The sequence below is a fragment of the Triplophysa dalaica genome, chromosome 17 (assembly GCF_015846415.1).
Source record: "Triplophysa dalaica isolate WHDGS20190420 chromosome 17, ASM1584641v1, whole genome shotgun sequence".
Lineage (NCBI taxonomy): Eukaryota > Metazoa > Chordata > Actinopteri > Cypriniformes > Nemacheilidae > Triplophysa > Triplophysa dalaica.
In genome coordinates this window covers 1,030,956-1,049,515 of record NC_079558.1, presented here as the reverse complement: position 1 = coordinate 1,049,515, position 18,560 = coordinate 1,030,956, and the positions used below count along the sequence as shown (strand labels likewise).

At 39.2% G+C, this 18,560-nt stretch overlaps 1 protein-coding gene across 3 annotated transcripts in view; it reads left to right on the top strand.

Moving 5' to 3' along the window:
• The window catches only part of LOC130439158 (cadherin-10), a 39,848-nt gene extending 27,785 nt beyond the window's left edge, over window positions 1-12,063 (top strand). For all 3 annotated transcript variants that reach the window (XM_056771615.1, XM_056771616.1, XM_056771614.1), the window contains 6 exons: window positions 186-439; window positions 2,789-2,925; window positions 4,520-4,638; window positions 4,721-4,829; window positions 5,291-5,542; window positions 10,896-12,063. In XM_056771615.1, coding sequence (XP_056627593.1) covers window positions 186-439; window positions 2,789-2,925; window positions 4,520-4,638; window positions 4,721-4,829; window positions 5,291-5,542; window positions 10,896-11,386 — 1,362 coding nt within the window. In that variant the 3' untranslated portion in view covers window positions 11,387-12,063. The remainder of the gene's footprint in view (window positions 1-185; window positions 440-2,788; window positions 2,926-4,519; window positions 4,639-4,720; window positions 4,830-5,290; window positions 5,543-10,895) is intronic.
• The last annotated feature ends 6,497 nt before the right edge of the window (window positions 12,064-18,560 follow it).

Below are 18,560 nucleotides of genomic sequence, written 5' to 3'. Positions count from 1 at the left end.
AAGGGCTCTGCAATAAAAGTATCGAAAACTGACGGGGTTTCGATTCACAAAAGTTTAGCCGGACCGCACCGTTAATCCGCGCGGAGCTGAAACAGATCTGAAATGTAAGCCTTCCTTTTATTCAGACGGGACGTGAGGATCCGCCTAACATGTTATCTTCTCCCTCGTGACCTTCTCTCTTTCAGCTACTGGATTATGAGACTAAAAGGTCATACTCGCTGCGGGTGCAGGTGACCAACACGCACGTAGATCGACGGTTCGAGCATCTGGGGCCTTTCAGCGACACGGCGGTGGTCAGGATCACGGTCACCGATGTGGACGAACCGCCGGTCTTCAGTCGGGCTCTGTACATTTTCGAAGTGGATGAGGACACCCCTGGCGGGAGCTCGATTGGCACGGTGACGGCCCGGGACCCGGATATGGTCAATCACATGATCAAGTGAGTAACCATCAGTTGATTTTAAGAACATAATAAGGCATTGTTAGAGCGAAGGGGGCGGGTTTGAGTCAGTACAGAGTAGTGATACAAATATTATTTGAATATATTAAACGTTTCTTTGTCTGGCAAATGTATTGAAGATGGGTCACAACATTCGATGTTTGACACCAAATATTTGTCTAAATTGCTTCATGATACATGCTTTGCCAGATTTTGGTGGGGAATTAAAGGGATTAGTTCACCCAAAATGTCTTTCATTGTTTACTTACTCCCGTGTCATTCCAAACATGTATGGCTATCTTTCTTTTGCAGAACACAAAAGAAGATATTTTGAAGACAGCATTGACCCCCATTGACTTCCATTTTATGGACAAACTGAGACATTTCTCAAAATATCTTAGTTTGTGTTCCACAGAAGACTAAGTCCGAGACAGGTTTGGGGTGAATAAATGATGACAGAATTTTCAGAATCCGTTGTGTGGTCACATGTTTTAAATGGCTCATATGTTGCAGCTCTGTTTCAATAAATCTTCCATTACACTAGGGAAGATGTTGCGAGTTAAGAAAGGAGCAATATGTTTTCTTAGATCAATGAACTGTTCGGTCTCAAAAGATCATGGATATAACCCTGAAAAAAAACCTTGAATGTTTTTGTGTTGTGAAATTGATGTTTATGGCCTTAGTGTTGCACTCGCTTCCAATCTTGCTGCACTCATTATATTAGTTTCATTACAAACTCCAGGCTGATTTAGCTAATAAGGAAGCTTCTGTCAACAGATAATCGTGGCTATTGTAACAGGCCATTTAACGGTCCAATAGAGATTTGAACACAGCGACACGCTAATTAAATGCTTTGAATATCGAGCTAACAAACAAGTGCTGCTTTTCCGTAAGGGCGAATAAAAATGTGCAACAGGCGAACGAAATGAGAAAACAGGAAAATGAAACTCGGAGTGAAATTGCAGTCCAACCTAAATGTATTTATGAGGGAAAATTGGAAGCCGCAAAATAAAGAGAGAGTTCACCCAATTATTTTAAGTCTGTCATCATTTATTCACCCTATTGTTGTTCAAAACCTGTATGACTTTTTGGAAAGTACTATTCTTTGGAACAAAAAAGATATTTTGAGAAATGTCTCTGTGGTTTTGTGCATGAGTACACTAGCATGTAGATGGCATAAAAGCTCATAGAAAACTATGGTTTGCACCTACAAAAAGTTCCTCTTCTCATCCCTATTCATCCCGCAGTACAAAAATCTAGCAGAATCCATATTCTCCTTTCACATTTTGGTTGCTGATCAGATGTTTTGTGCTCAGTTAAATCTAATCCATCAACATGTCCCCAAGAGTGCGAGCGTGCGTGCATGCGTGTGTAAAGGCAGGGGGAAGAAAATTATTCATGGGGCCTCAGTTGGTGATTTCCCTGCGGAAGTTTAGCAAGATGAATCCAAGCGCTGTTTTACCCCCTCAGCCCTCCCCTCGAAATTCTGACTTCTATAAGTCAAAAACTTGATATGAAAGACTCTGCCTTGTCTCTCGTCTCCTGTCCGTGTTCGCACTATGAGCGATCGTTTGAAAAGCCTGTCCGTCTGGCTCCCTCAAGCACGCCACACTCAGTTGCATATTTAAATGTCAGCAGAATATGTAAGTTGACATTGATAAATGGCTTTAATAGGAAAGATTTCCTTTTCTTATTTCATGGAAACAAAAGGCAGGGGATGAACAGAGCGATTAGCATTCAGCCTCTCGCAAATCGACCACTTCTGAATTCACAACACGCAATATGTGCCTGTAGATAATTGATAGTTGCGTGGGCTAAGACGCGGTTTTGCGTAACGCATAATTGATCATCTAAAAACTAGCACCTATAGACATTGCTGGAGATGTTTTGATGTTGGTCCGCCCCCATTTGACGTACACAAAATTGTGATGCTTTTACATTTACATTTATGCATTTGGCAGACACTTTTATCCAAAGCGACTTACATTGCATTATCCTATACATTTGTTTCTAAGTATGTGCAATCCCTTACGATCGAACCCACGAACTTGGCGTTGTTAACACTTTGCTCTTACCACTGAGCTACAGGAAAACTGTACTTTTAACGCGACTTACAGGACAATCCATCCAACGTATACATTGTTACACCCACAACCTCTCCATCGCTACTAAACCACTCTGTGCTAATTTATTCGTTTGTCTGTTCTCCACTCTTTATTATTGGGTGTGCGATGTACTCTTCAATGGGGAATGTTTACAACGTCTTATAACACAGAACGTTCTGTCCTCGCGTCCGGCCATAATCAGCTCTCTATTGTCTCGCATTCATTATAGTCATTCTTGTTTCAGATACACCATTGATCGCCACACAGACCTGGAAAGGCTGTTTAACATCGATTCCAACAATGGTACCATCAGCACACTGCAAGGTCTGGATAGAGAAACATCCAAATGGCACAACATCTCCGTTCTGGCCACAGAACTCAGTAAGTTTGTATCGTAGATATGAAATGAGACAATGTTCACTCTTGATTGGGTGGTAATCTGAGCTACAATGCAGCCAAATTGTTCTCTTTTTGTTCCCTTTGTAGAGTAGACTAAGTTTAGTAATGCCAAGGGAAGGGTTTCAATGTTTTTTGAATTCAGATTGTGAAATCGTAACAAGTTTTAAAGCATGGCATGCAGTTTTTGTACTGAAAGGTGTTAAGTCACTTGTTCTGCTCAGAATAGCTTTACTGTTTGTTCGGAGTCCAAGATTTATATACTTAAAAAATATGCAGTTTTAAAAAAAATGAATTTTCTATTCAACTAGATCATTAGAAGGTGATCATATAGAAGGTGATCAGTATAGAAGGTTTCATCAATCTCACATGCTAGGGCCGAACATATAGATTTGTTTTAAGTTTAATTTAGTTTGATGTATAATTTTAATTAGCTTTATTTTGAGAATTTTATGTTGAATTTTTAGCAATTCTGTTATTTGCTTTGGTAATATTATTATTGATTTGTTTATTTGTGATTATTTGTTACTATTTAAGATTCTTTTTTTTTTATCAATACAATTTTAGTGCCTTAAACTTATTTCAGTCTATTTTTGAGGTATCATGTTTATTTCTCGTTTACGTTCTAGTTTTTCCAATAATTTTTAGGGCAATATTTTATTAGATTTTAATATAAACAAAATTTTCAAAGTTTTAATTTGAGTAATCTTAAATAAGGTTACCCGAAGGTAAATTCCGGTCTGTTTGGTTATTATATAACAATTAACTTAACTAATTATCTAATTTATATTAATATTTTACTGTATATCAATTGAATTTAATTAAATTAAAACAACTCAACGGTACAGATTCTTTGCATATGTCTACAAAAGTTACGTTTTGTCCACATGACATTTGTTTATGTTGTTGCCGCTAAAGCAGTCAATAGGTAGATCATATTGAAGCTGTTTTATCATATACCTTAGACACTTTTTAGAAACATGACGGTCAAATACAAAAGTGTTGTAAGTTTATCCCCGTAAACTGTAAAAACTGAACAAAATCAAACAAATAAAGAAAAAATATTTGTCGGGAGTGTGTCTAGATTTTTGCATTTATTCATGTTTTGTTTTAAAAGCCAGGGACCCTGAAACCCCTCACAGACGTTATTTATCATCTCTGAAGCATGTTATCAAGTTTCCAGTGTTGCTTAAAAACAGGTTCTATTAAGATTAGAGGAAATCATGAAGATACATAAACCTGATACATAACTGAGCTTTTAAAACGGTTTTCGGGTCTCTCAGACCTCGCACGAACATGAGGGTTAAAACAATGCGATAACTTTATGTTAGATGGGCAAAAAACTTCCAGAGCCCCGAGACGTTCTCAGCGGCGGCTGAAACTGCAGCACAGCAGTAAATGACTGATGACAAAAATCAAACTGTCATCCCTGGTTGTGGTTTAATTCATGTTTTCTGTAGAGGACTACATGCCCGAGGTAAAGAGCTGACAGACAAATTTAGAGACGTGAAATTAGACTCTTGAATCCAAACTGAATATCTCCCACGATTGCTGAAACACATTCATCACTTGCGTCTAGGTACTGCCCTGCAAACCAGAGTCCCGGTGTTTATCAAAGTACGAGATGTGAATGACAATGCGCCCGAGTTCGCCATGTACTACGAGACCTTTGTATGCGAGAACGTCAAAGCCGGTCAGGTATGACGTGTTTTATGCAAATATAAACTGGATGAATGAAATACAAAGAAATAGTGAAGCTAAGTGTGTTTTTTGTTTCCAGCTCATTCAGACCATAAGTGCCGTGGACACGGATGAACCTCTCGTTGGCCACAAGTTTGTCTTCAGTCTCAGCACCATCAATCCAAACTTCACCATCTTCGACAACGAAGGTACTTCAGCAGTAATACATGCATTCAAACGTGATGCATGTGATTTTTCATTCTTAAATTACTTACTCGCAGACTCCGTGTATTAAGCTGAGATAGGAGAAAGTCATCAATCAATGCTATTTAACTATTGCTCGCTTTGCATCCTGACTAGCCTGGCATAGCAACATTGGCTCAACCAATAGTGTGACTTTGTAGGCAGGACCGTCTGTTTACACCACCGGAGGGAGGCTTGTACAGAAATGACACACTTTACTTTTAACTCTCATATCGTGTTTGTTTTACTCAGGCAGTGTTTTAAAATCAATACAGACATAAAATTTCTGTAAAAAACATTTTACAAAGTTTACTTTATTCCAACAGCATATATGTTTAATTATCATTATTCATCATAACTCCATATTTAAACTTGACAAACAAAAAGCACTTTCAGTATCTTCGGATCCGTTTCTCTTTCTTTCTAGATAACACAGCGAGGATCATGACACGCAGAGGCAGTTTCAACAGAAGAGAGATGAGCTTGTACCTGCTGCCTGTGGTCATCTCAGACAACGATTACCCCATCCAGAGCAGCACCAGCACGCTGTCGGTCAGAGTCTGCGCCTGCGACAGTCGTGGAAACGTGCAGACGTGCAGCACAGAAGCCCTGCTGCTCTCGGCCGGTCTGAGCACGGGAGCGCTAGTGGCCATATTACTCTGCATTTTAATACTTCTCAGTAAGTATTGATCGGCCTTGTAATGCATAAGCTTTTACTTTAAGTCGGCACACTAACATGTTTTTCTATTTTTGGATAAAACATACAGGCATTCTTTAAGGAGTCTTTAGGCAACATAGAACCTTTGATCACACAGCACTGTTTACATGCATTAGCTTGTGTTTACTCTAATGCATGATGTGAAGCCTCAAATGTAGCACATTTCATTTTGAAAAACGCTATACACATTTATGTACTCTCAAAAAAAATCTCTAAGAAGTGCCATGGTTTGTTTGGTTAGTCACACTCAGGCAATGCTGTGTGTTTGTGTTGTTTGTTCATGAGCCGGCGTTGATGTGAGGTCACAATGTTCGGTTGGGTTGAAATAAAGTTGCTGAAATGGTGTTCCAGCGTGTACAAAGGTGTATGTCAGCTGAATGCATGTCACATCGTGGCCCATCAAGCACTTCTAGTAGACACGGCTTTGCTGGTTATAATGAACATGTTCGGTTGCAACCTAGAGTTTTTCAGTATTAGTGTTGTCGTAAAGAACATCACCCTGTCACCGGTCTCTGACGTTAATGGTTCCTAGTGCAAAACTAACAGGTGTAGGTAGACAGGTTGTGTGGCCTTTGGTGGAAATACATTTAATGGTTCCAGACTGATTTGTATTGGCACAGATTGGCTGTAAAACCCGCAGAAGGTGGTGGAATATAAAAGTTGGGTAGTTGTGCTATCTAAGTCACACCGAAGCTAATCTTTAGAACTGTGGGGGTTTAAAACAAAGCCTGCTGTCTGTTACTAAAGGTAAGAAACTAAGAATATGTGAGTAACTCCAGCCGTGCCCCACACTTTATCAGGTACTCTTGAGACGTCCAGTTTGGACAACATTTGGAGGCGTAGGATCTGTCAAAGCAAGTGACACGTTTGATAACAATGATTTATTTGCTAGGCAGACATGGGCCGTTCGCACTCCAAGTTCTCATATTCGGTCGTGATAGGATCTCAAAACCGCACACGTATCCCGAATCTTTTTTTTGATGCATCGAACCAAGAATAAACGCTTGTACGTTACGCAGCGTCTGGCGAACGAAGCGAAACCCGTCTCGACCTCTTGTCCTGGTTTTCAGATGATGCAGCAGCGCAGTGTGGGCCGTGCATCATCCTTTCTGTTGTTTATTCTTGTTATTTATTAACTTTTCCCCCTTAAAATGTCTCCAAATACTTCCTCCAGACAATGAAAAGTAGGCCTCTCCATTAAGACATTACAGTAGGTGCTCTCTCTCTCTTTCCCCCTTCGCTCGGAAAGTGCAGCGGTGGGGAAAAATAGCTTTCATTATTAAATGTATGCAATTGACAAAAAGGCCTTTGTGTTCTTCGGAGGTTTAAGTAGGTCGCCCGCTTCTTCCTGACGACATAAAACGCCACTTGTGCCTTTTTGTGAAGTAATGCGGTTTAAAAAGCAGCCGGTCGAGTACAGCGTGCTTCTGAGGGGAAAAAGGAAAAATATGTTGTGCTTACTTTTAAAACGTTCATCAATAAGTAATTGTTGAAACTGCATGAGTGCATCTACCGCGTCCCCAATCTAACCAGAGGCAATCCGTCAACATTTCCTGCCGTCTGACCCCATACGAATCGCCCAAACGTCATATTTTGAGGAATTTTAGGAACATTTCATTTATTCATTTTTCGTGTTGGCCAAGGCCGGTTGGGTTTGTTTGATTTCATTAGTGGCCTTCAATGTATTCATACTATGGATTTAAATACTTTGTGTTCGTTTAGCTTAGTTCGAAGAGCGTTATGTTAGTACAATCATTACATCAGTTATATATCAGAAGTTCACATTTACAATACATTTTTCAGTAATCAGAGGTATTTTCAAGTGTAACACTAGGCCTTTATATAAAAAAGTGTTGATTTTATCTGAAAGGTATGGTTGAAAAAAATATTTTACTAAATAATCATGTTTAGTGCGACATTTTTACAATTTTAAACAAAAGTGCTTCTTGATGCCATAGAAGAACTATTCTTGGTTGAACGCTTCCATAAAGAATTTCTGTTGCACAAGGGTTAAATAAAGGTTACTTTAGACTATAAAGACCAATTTGCAAAATATCAACAACACCGGTCAAGAACCATTTTCTTTTTCAGTTTTTAGCTAATTGTTTTCTGATTTCACATTTTATCGGGCTCGTTTCGCAATCCAAATTCGCTGCTTTTCCGGAAAAAAACAAAAACACTTTACAATCCAAATAATTAAATATCATGACCAGCACTTCTAATACTCTTTTTTGTTCGATATTTGAAAAAACCCAGTGACAAACAAAGGGTGACTAATAGTTATGATTTACTGCAATAAATAGAAATCACAAAATATGGAGAAGCGAGTTTTCAGAAGGACAGCAGCAATATATAGTCTTGAAGATGTTTGTTTCACATTCTGATTTGTGTTCTGTTGGTAACATTTTGTAGAGGTTAAAAACTGAAACAGAATGTGCTTCCAGACCTGTGTTGTTTTGCAAAATGGTCTACTTAGAAAGAAAGATAGAAATGGTTCTTTTAGGGAACCTTTGACTGAATGATTCTTCAGTGGCACTGTTGACCTTTTTATGACACAAAACGAACGCTACTAAGTATAGAACATGGCTCCTTAAAGATTTTCTCTGTTAATATCTACAAAAAATGATGTATGACTATAGTTTCACTCATTTTTTGCCGATTACACACTGTAGACTATTGTGCGCCATGTGTCAGACCACTTTATCCATCTCATATTCTGCTGTCCCCCCTCAGGCACCATCTAGTCCACCACTGCTCCTCTCTTTAGCAAACTGAGACCAGACACCCTACCCCGTCCCCTTCTCCACTTTCACTTTCTTCCCCTAAATTCTTCCGCCAGCGCTAAGTTGACAGCTTGTATTATAAACCTTTTAGCTACACCTGCTAAACAAAATATCACGCTCTTTCTTTCTTTTTTGTTTCCTGTTTTCCCCTTCTTGGTTTACCATCTCTTGTACGTTGTTTCCATCCCGCCCTTTCCCGTAGATTTGGCTAATGGCCCCCCTGAACCCCGCCCTACGCACCGCTACAAGAGCATAGGCCCAAGTGAGAGCTTTCCTCATCCAGACTCCTCCACCAGCATTTCCCTTCCAGATCACAGGATGAGCCCTGCTTGCACCGCGGGCCCCCGCGCTGGGCAGAACACAGCGTGTTGCCCCCCTGCCGTGCCTTCTTCATAATTAACACCTGAGTGGGAGGCTGGGTCGAGCTCTCTGCTCACCTGCTGTGAAGAGACAGCAGCCACTGAACAGGAAAAACAAGCTGCAAACTACAGCACCTGTTCCCTTTTTATGGACATAATTCTTTTTTCTCGCCTCTTCTGGCTCAAACTATGAACATTGTGAACTATGGTCTGCCTGATCTCATTAAGCCTTCCCTTGTTTTTTTCCTTGTTTTAAATAGACAAAGGGGAGAGTCTAATGTTTATACACAGTGCTGTGAAGGGATATAGGGATAGTTGACCTAAAAATGTTAATTCTTTAAACATTTATTCATCCTTATGCCATCCCAAACGTGTTTCTTCGGCAGAACACAAAAGAAGGTATTTTGAAGAATGTTGGGAATCAAACAACATTGGCTGGACACAAAACCACTTAGATATTTCTCAAAATGTCATCTTTTGTATTTCAAGGAGGAAAGAGTCTCAAAGTGTTATGAACAACATGAAAATGAATAAGTTATGACAATGTTTTTCTTTGTAATGCACATAGTACTGTAAACCGTCTACCAAAGTTTCATTATTTTATGCCAACAGTGACAGTACAATATAATTATTGTCATCCTCTTGAATTGTAACAGTTGAGGTGCAGTTGTAACGCTTTGAAAAACGAATGTATTGTATTTACCCGCAAATTATTATATAATTGCTTTAACCTGTTAGTTAGGTTAACTCTGTGTTTGAACAGAAGCGTAATTATAGTGAATGTAGGCGCATTCGAGTGAGGTTATGTTTTGTAATTTTTTTGTTGGTAATTCCATCTGTCGTAAATTATATCTGTTTAAAGCAAATTTATGAGTAGAAACATACTATTATTATAATAATTTCAATTGGTTCAAATGGGTTTTTAACTCAAGTATGAGCTAGCTGTCAAGAACAGTCTTCAACTTAATACTTCATGTTTGTTACATTGAGACGTTTAAAATATGACTTGAAGACAAAAGTCGATTAATTTAGGAAGTATAGATCACAACTGCTGCAATCGCCTTCCAATTCACAGCTGAATGGGTCGAATCTTGCGTGGCGGATACCACAAGTGACTGTGTGAGAAAGATACGCCGAAGTTCAACTTCATGTCCCCTTTGGAACCCTGCAAATTTGTACTACGTAAGAGAAGAAAAGAGAAACCTTTTCATTTTCAGTTTTAATACTGCAAGGTGATGGCTCCAGGCAGCATGAAGTCTTTATCTACATTACACTGCGTCTTTCTTCTCTGTATTCATGAGTATCCTAAGCGCATGACACCTTTTGAAACATTCCTCAGAATCTTGGGCTAAGCTCTCTGTAGTGCTGTGCAGTTTTTACTGGGCGTCTTATCTGTGCTCTGCTTTAGCCATCCAAGAACAGCCTGTGATTCTGCAGCGGCTCTTTCTTCTCTGCAGTGATTGAGATTATGCACGCTTTCTCTCGCTTTCTCTATCTGCCTCTCTGAGCACCGTGAAAACTAGCACATCCAAAGCGTTTGCCCGGCCGCAGTTTTTCAGCTGACTGTGTGCTTCTGTTTTTGTTGATCGAGACGACTTCATTGTCCCTGAGCATTGATTGCATGGCCACATCTTGATTGAATTAAGTGAACTTAATCATAAGGTCTCGTGGGTCCGTGGAGTGTGCCTTGCGGGTTGCCACAGCAGTCGCACTCCGAATCTGTCTTTGGCTCTTTGTTTATCATTTTAAATGATATTTATTTGATTGTGAGTTATGTCAGAGCTTAGAATTCGATGAAAACTTAAAGTGGAGAATGAAATTGTTGATCCATATTGGAGGTTTTAAAAGTTCTTGTTTCCTATAAATGTAAATTTTGTCAATGGATTGGAACACGGTGGCTTATAAAACCTTTAAGGCTTACATATTAAAAAAGTTTTGATACAATTAAAAACTAAATGATATCACAAGAGCCTTATAAAAGTTCACCTGAATTTACACTAGCTGCAAATACGATGCTGATGTTATAAAAAAGTACCTTACTACATTTCTACAATTCTTTTACCATGGTGTCTAGTGTCTCGCTGGCCTAGAGGATGCATGACTATGAAAGAGCATTGTTCAGTCTTATTTACACCATGGTGAGGTCATTTTCTTTTGTCTCCGTCTCGACAGTGATCGTGGTGTTGTTCGCGGCCCTCCGGCGACAAAAGAAAAAGGAGCCTTTGATCATCTCCAAAGAGGACGTGAGGGACAACGTGGTCAGCTACAACGACGAGGGCGGCGGAGAGGAAGACACGCAGGCCTTCGACATCGGAACCCTCCGTAACCCCGAGGTCATCGATACCAACAAACTCCGACGGGACATAATGCCCGAAATGCTGTTTCCGTTCCGCCGCACGTCCCCGCTGAAGGACAACACGGATGTCAGAGACTTTATCAATGGACGACTGCAAGAAAACGACTCAGACCCCACAGCGCCCCCTTACGACTCCTTGGCTACCTATGCTTACGAAGGCAGCGGCTCTTTGGCCGAGTCTCTGAGCTCGCTTGAATCGGCCGCCACCGAAGGGGACCAGGACTTCGATTATCTGAGTCACTGGGGACCACAGTTCAAAAAACTGGCGGATATGTATATAGGGCAAGAGTCCCAGAGAGAGACTTAATACTGGATATGCAACGCAGCGCACTTGAAGATCTCAGAGCACTAAATGAACACGTACTTACTGAAACCTCCCCCGTTCTCTGCTGTGTGACGCATACAAAACTTGAACTACTGGGAACTTTTCACATAGACATGCCCTCTTCTCTTTCCTGCTCCTTCATTCTATGTCTTTTTTAACTTTGTCCTTCCTCCTCTGGTCTATCTCTCCTTCTTTTCCCCCTTCAAAAGAATCAGTAAAGATGCCTTTTAAGAGTAGGGATTTGTTGTAATCAATGGTGTGGACAATGTGTTTTATAACCAAGGTGACTGATAGTAGCTTTCTACACTATCGATGTTAATGGCAAAAAAAAAACCTGAAGAAAACGATTAAAAAAAAGCTTAGCTTTTATCGCAGACCAAGTCTAAAATAGGTGCAGTATGTGTATAATATGTTTTACAAGTATGATCATTGTGTAAACTACTTGATATCTCTGTTAAGAGGTGGTTTTCCTGTGGAAGGTTTATATGGGTTCTGTCAAACTGTGGATTCATTTCAGCTCATAGAGTTAGAACTGTACAATGAATTGTGTATTTGTAGAATATTGGTCATTATGTTCATGTCGTTTGAATGCTGTCGCATTGTTTTATACAGTATTTATATTTTTATACTTATTTTGATAATAAAGTTTGTAAAATCTTTTCTCTTCATGGCATTCTCTTCTTTTTAAGAAGAATGTGAAGTGGCTATTCATTTTGAAAGACTGACTTTTAGAAACTTCCAATGGTCAATATCTTTTATACATCTGTAATGACTTTTGGTTAAAAATGGCAAGTACATGAAAATATTTGAAGTTCTTGCCACGATTCACAACGGTAAGCGTATCATAATGATTTACGAAGAGTTGTCAGTTTCACATCATTCGACAAGATGCATAAAGTAACCTGCAATTCTCTGTTTCAAACAGAGATGGCGATATAGAGGCTAAAGTTACGAATTGCGGTTCTTTAATGTTAAAAATAGAAGAAAATAGTAAAAATTCAGTAACCAACAGAATCTAAACGGCATCCTTAAACACTATCCACCCTAAAGTAGTTTAATGTTATAAAGATTAATGTTAATATAGCCTACTGCATTTAATTAAACTCTTCCCAGATTAAAGCATTCTAATTATCAAAAATGTAGTTAAAGTCTGTGTCTTTATCGTCTAGACCAAGTGTTTTTTTTCCAAAACGTTTCTATTAATAAAATGGACAAATGATGTAGTTTAAGGGATGGAATAAAAGATTAGGTTTGTGATATGATTTTGTCCGCAGGCAGAGCTCCAGCATGTCCATTCTCATTGGTGTGTAAAGACCTCTGACTGCAGTCGCGGCCGAGCCGAGGTAGAATATAATTGCCATTTTATTTCATTAACTCCAGACCGCTATTACATGGGTAAGGTTAACAGAGAAATAAGCATCTATTAGAACCAGCGCTGCCCTGTTTTCAATGCTGACCTTGAATGGCTCAATATTAAAAATCTTTCTTTTGTCAATGTGACTTACAATCGTTTTGTAATGCCGAAACAGTTCTTTGGCTTTCCCTCAGAGGAACTGTAAAATGTGTGCCCTTCACTTCCATTGGTCGGTGGCACTTCCTAGTCGAAATTTTAAAGTGCGTTTACTTAAAAGTGAAAATGCATGATGATGTTAAATAGGACAGAAAGCTTCCACTTTCTTGACCGTAGTTTCCAGGTTCATAGTACGCGTGCAGATAAATTCTCAACACAAAAAACCCCAATACAAAACAAACCAAAGAACAAATTAAAAAACACGCTGCCCCACAGTCACATGTTAAAATCTAATTGTGAAAGCAGAAAGAGCTTAAAAACTGCTGAGAGAAGCAACGGCAGAAGTAAAGACATTCTGCTTGTGCTTGCACATATACAGAGTTACAGACCCGTACGCTTTTATCTTCTCATGCTAAAACATTGTTCAAAGAGTTCACCTTCCCAATCTCCAATTCGTGGAACTACTGGCTCAACATTTACCTTAGACACAAGAGGATTTGCTTTAAAGGCAAAACAGTTGCAATTGAGATGCATTACTATAGGTCAGAAGTTTGAGACATAAAGAATGTTCTATAAAGGTCGAAGATATTATTTAAATTCATAACAGAAACCAGCATGGGGAAACAAATGAAACCATTATTAAAATACATCAAGAGTACGATTGTATAGTCAAAATAATCTGGAGTTGGGTAAATTTGAGTAAAACTGAGTTCATATCGAGATCTTCAATCATTTTCACTTTTGATTGCAGACTTTGTAAATCTCAGTTTATAACATTGTTGAGATCTCTTCAGAAACATTTGTTAGAATTACGGCTCTCATTCTCATGAGGAATATCTGAGACACAAGTTTCCATTTGCTCTCCATTTAATCCTGATGAAGTCTAGGAGAAATTGAACATATCAGTGCTTTGCTTTCTTATGAGTAGAAGTATAAAATAAAAAGGGTTAAACAGGATTATAACCTTGTTCACAAAGCATGTATCCACTACGGGCAAACAACCTTGCATTCCTTTGGTCATTCTGCAGTAAAAATAAAGAACATAATACTACAAAAGAACATTAAATATAGAATAGCCTACATATTTTTGCTCCTCCTGGCCACTATTGTATTATTAGATGACATGATGTGCATGGTTGCAGGTGCACTAAGGTTTATGCAGGTGCGCAGAAGTACATCTTTACTACTGTCTCACGTGCCGGCTAAAGATTTCAGAGGCACGATAATCATTTACCTCTAACACTCACTCCACAACTCAATCCCAGCAGATGTAAATCTAGCCTCACTTCACTTACACTAATGCATCAAAAGCGCGATATCACTAAACAAGATCCACTTTTCATTTGATCAATATCTCCTGACTGGCCATTTGTGAAGATATTTTCCCTGCAAAAATACCGAGCTGCTCTACCATTTTAGTTCTGAAGTGTTCTAGTGTTTCTGCAGTCTCCTAAAAAAGCATAATCTCCACTGCAGTCATAACTGAACATTGAGCAGGGGAATGCAGAAATATATCCATTCCACAGAAAAAGCCACTTATCCATCGTATAGAATAACTTCTGTCTCTGAGACGGGCATGACTATTACATTCTCCCACACAGTGCATGTAGACCGACCACAAAAACGTACAATGAATTTGTTTTAACATAAGTTATTATTTACATTCATTATATGCAAGTCCCTGTTTTTATCTTTCAGGTGTTCACACGGTCACATGGATAAAATATTTTAGTATTATGGCCAAAGTTATATATTTTAAATAATGCTTAAATATAGGCTATTTCACATGTGTTCTGTGTGAATGCTCCAACCTAACATGGATAACATAACAGGTATATTTCAAGTATAAACAATAAATACTATAAGTTTAATGTTAGGTTTAATAAAAGAAAACTTCAATTGCAGTACAAAAACTACAAACCTAGAAGTTTACTGAGGGTATACTACTTGAACTATTTCAAAGTTTTGAAGTATAACCTGAGCTTTGCTTTCACTGATGTAAAAAAGTGTGACAACTTGCCCCGGTGTGAATATCCAGTATCCTCATTGAGAACTCATTAACGTAATCTTTAAACACCATCTAACTATTAACCCCAATGGACATCTCTGAAATGAACGTCTAAGTATGATGCTCAACCGGTGAACAGGCAAGACGGCTTAAAAAAACAATCATTCTAATGGAGGCCATTTAATCAAATCGCATGATATCACTGCCATTTAATGTTCCATTTAAACGACTGTAATCCACCCGCAAAACATTTATCCATTTGAACGCCGTAAACCGTACACGATTACAATCAAGCGCCATCCGAATTAAAAAACACAGCACGCCTGACCCCTGCACAACATTCGAATGTGACCAATGAGTCACAGAAGAGCCGTCACACCTGGAGGGTTTGTTGGTGCATCTGCTCGTGCGCTCGAACTGTATTTTGTGCTCGTAAAGGGCGTGCGGCGACCCGACGCGACCATATCTGTATATTAAACCTGAGGTCAAGGTGAACGCAGACCAGACAGGCTGTCAGCGAAGATTACCCCTGGCCGATGATCTAAGAGCGCTCTCGAGCTATTGGGCAGTCTGGTGCCAGAAATGTGTCGTTAAAATCCGAAATGACCAAGCGACGTCCTCTTCTCCTTCTCGTGCCCTTATCTTTCAAAGAGGGGCAGCCGTTCTCCGCTGCAATCCAAGGTAATGTGCTTATAATGGATGTTGGAATGTGACTCTCTGCTCACGCAGACCGTGTCTATTTCTCATGAACCCCTAATCATCAAACAGTCTACCGTCTGAATAAGACTCGAGACCATTTTACCATAATGACAACAGGGAAAGTTCTGCCGCCGTAAATTTTGTTTCTAATTGAGATCATTTGTCTTCGATAACATTTCAAATGAGCCTTAATGATATTGAGCAGCAGACAGTGTCACATTAAAAGCTCTTAAAACACATGTGGAGGAATCATTAATTCTTCAATCAGAAGAGAAAAACGCCGCCATTAGGTTGCCAAAGCACGCAGACGTCTGTCAAAGTCACGACTTTTTCATTTCTACGGATGTTCGCCACCGACGAGGCGAAACTTGACGCGAGGATTGACTTCTCATTGTGTTCGAAACTGTTTAATCGCAGTGTTCCTTGCGAGCGGGGAGCCGGGGCCTCACACGAGGAGCTATTTGGAGAGTCCAATGACCCATGGACTGCAATGAACTGTGGGAAAACGCCTGCGGTCCGAAGGGACGCCGCATCGTAGCGTATAAGATCCCCACACGCATCAATCATTTGGAGCGCTCGCTGGCACAAAACTAGTACATTGTTTGTTCTACAGAGTAACGTCGTATGGAATAAAACATCATTTAAGCTTTTCATTTCTGTTGCGCTGGCAGTCCCAGAGTTAACTGTTGGAGGACAGTCAAACGCGTTCAATACGATGTCAATTACCGCACGCCGTAATCTGATTGGAGGATTAGATTTGATGTAGGTTTCTATTACCGGAGGCCATTTTGGAGCGCTGCTATTACCTGGTCAGCAAGGAAGACGGAAACGTGTTAAGCGAACACCTTCTCTCCTCACTTACGTGATTCAGTGGCGTCAGCTATTCGAAATGAGCGCGCGTGAGCCGGCAGGTGCAAGGCTGTGACCCACAAGGCTAAAAAAGATCGATTGACATGTATCTCTTTGATATCAACCCAGTTTAAAAACAGTGTCATCAGCATTTTACATCTGTGCCTGTTCATTTCTAGAAGGCTTTCTCGGGCTGTAAGATGTAAGACACGCCGGTTTTGTTCTTAAGACTATCTCTTTGATGCATTAAATAGGAGTATTCTGCTGAATTGGAACATTTTAGTACTTAGCGAGATCTGATTTCCCCCAACTTTATGCAGCTCATTATAAAACCACTATTCAAAAGATGTTCTTGCATAACATAGTTCAGTAAAGAAATGAAACCTGTTAAAATATTTTTGCGGCTTGGGGAGATTTTTAGCCTGGAGGCAACACTGCATGAAAAATAAAAATGAATTAATAATTGAGTTTTACTTTGCTAACGTCAGAATACTAAAAATGTTCAAATGTGTTAAACTTCACATTAAGATGCTACATTAAACAATCTGAAATAATCGACTTATTAACTTTTTACTTATAATTGTACTTATATGTTAGTTTAACTTAAAAGGTTTATGCTTCAATACTGGACAATGCAAAATAGCAACATGTACAACATTTTCTATAGAAGCTGTCCACTTTGCACAATATTACAAATAATTTGTCTATTTTTAAAAAGCTCACAGACAATGTACATATTCCTACCTACAACAAAACATCACAAATCTCTTTGTGTCTCTGTTTCTTCGAGACAGCAGGGTTTCAGAAGAGATCACATTTACATGCAAGCAAAAAAAAACAGATATCTATCAAAAATCAGCTTAAAAGGAAACCTGTTTTCACTCCTTTCCTGTACATGTATTGTAATAAACCGTGTTAACATGGACGTTTGACACTTGCCGGGTTTCTCGCAGACACTGACGTCACCGTCGATAGTCTGTTACGTAAAAAGACAGATGCTTTTCCCGATTATGGTTAATAAGCTGATAAAAATTTGGTCATGTAAACGCGTAAGACGTTTTTCTTTTATCTTGGAAAGCTTATAAACGTCGTACGAAAAACCTGCTCGGCAGAGGTAGTGTTTTGCCCATTACTCCGATTTCGCTCCGATAATCACCTTTACCAGTTTTCTCTCAGTTTTGTTGATATGCGCATGTCTGAAAGCGCAGTAGTAAAAGTCCCAAAATAATGTATAAAAGTCTGCTCTCTGTTGAGACGTCAAAATGAAGAACTATTGTTTCATATGCAGGTAATGTAGACATGAGAAGAGATATGAAAATACAGCCTCCATGTAAACTCGGTTTTCTGCGTCACCGGTTTATTACTATCCATGTAAACAGCTTTCTTTTTAAGCAGATTTTTGATTACTGTCCGTTTAATTTGTGGATGTAAACGCACTCATTGCCTCACACTGTGCCTAAATCTGCCCCGACATCAACCTGTGTGTAAAAAAGTAATATTGAGATTTCAGACAGTTCACATCACATATTTAAAACCAGTATGTGTCTCTTTTCTTCTGTGGAATACAAAAATATATATTTGGGAGATGTCTTGGTGGTTCAGTAAAATAGAGGTCAATGGGGGCCAATGTTGTTTGGTTATCTTCTTTAGTGTTTGGCTTAAGAAAGAAAACCATACCGGTTTAGAATGAAATGAGGTTGAGTAAATGATCACAGAACGATCACTTTAAGTTTCATTCTCTTACTGCACATCAACAGCTGTCCCGTTTGTTTTCATCTATGGAAAAAGATGATTCTTCAAACAGACACGAGAACTCCATTATGTCTCCTGGGCTCCAAAAAGAGCAACATTTGTGCAATCAGATTCTTCTTAGGATATTTTTTGAAAAATCAATAACAATACTTTTCAGAAGGCGGTGTCTCTAGGAAGAAAAAAATGCAGCCTCCACACGTCGCACCATGCCAGAAAATGATTCACACGATGCCAGGATGCAGCATGCCCAAAAAAGCCTTTTTACGGGTTTATCCTTTATTACAAAACCATTTCATTGCAATCACATTTGTATCTTGTACGGTCCTTGGAAATGAAAA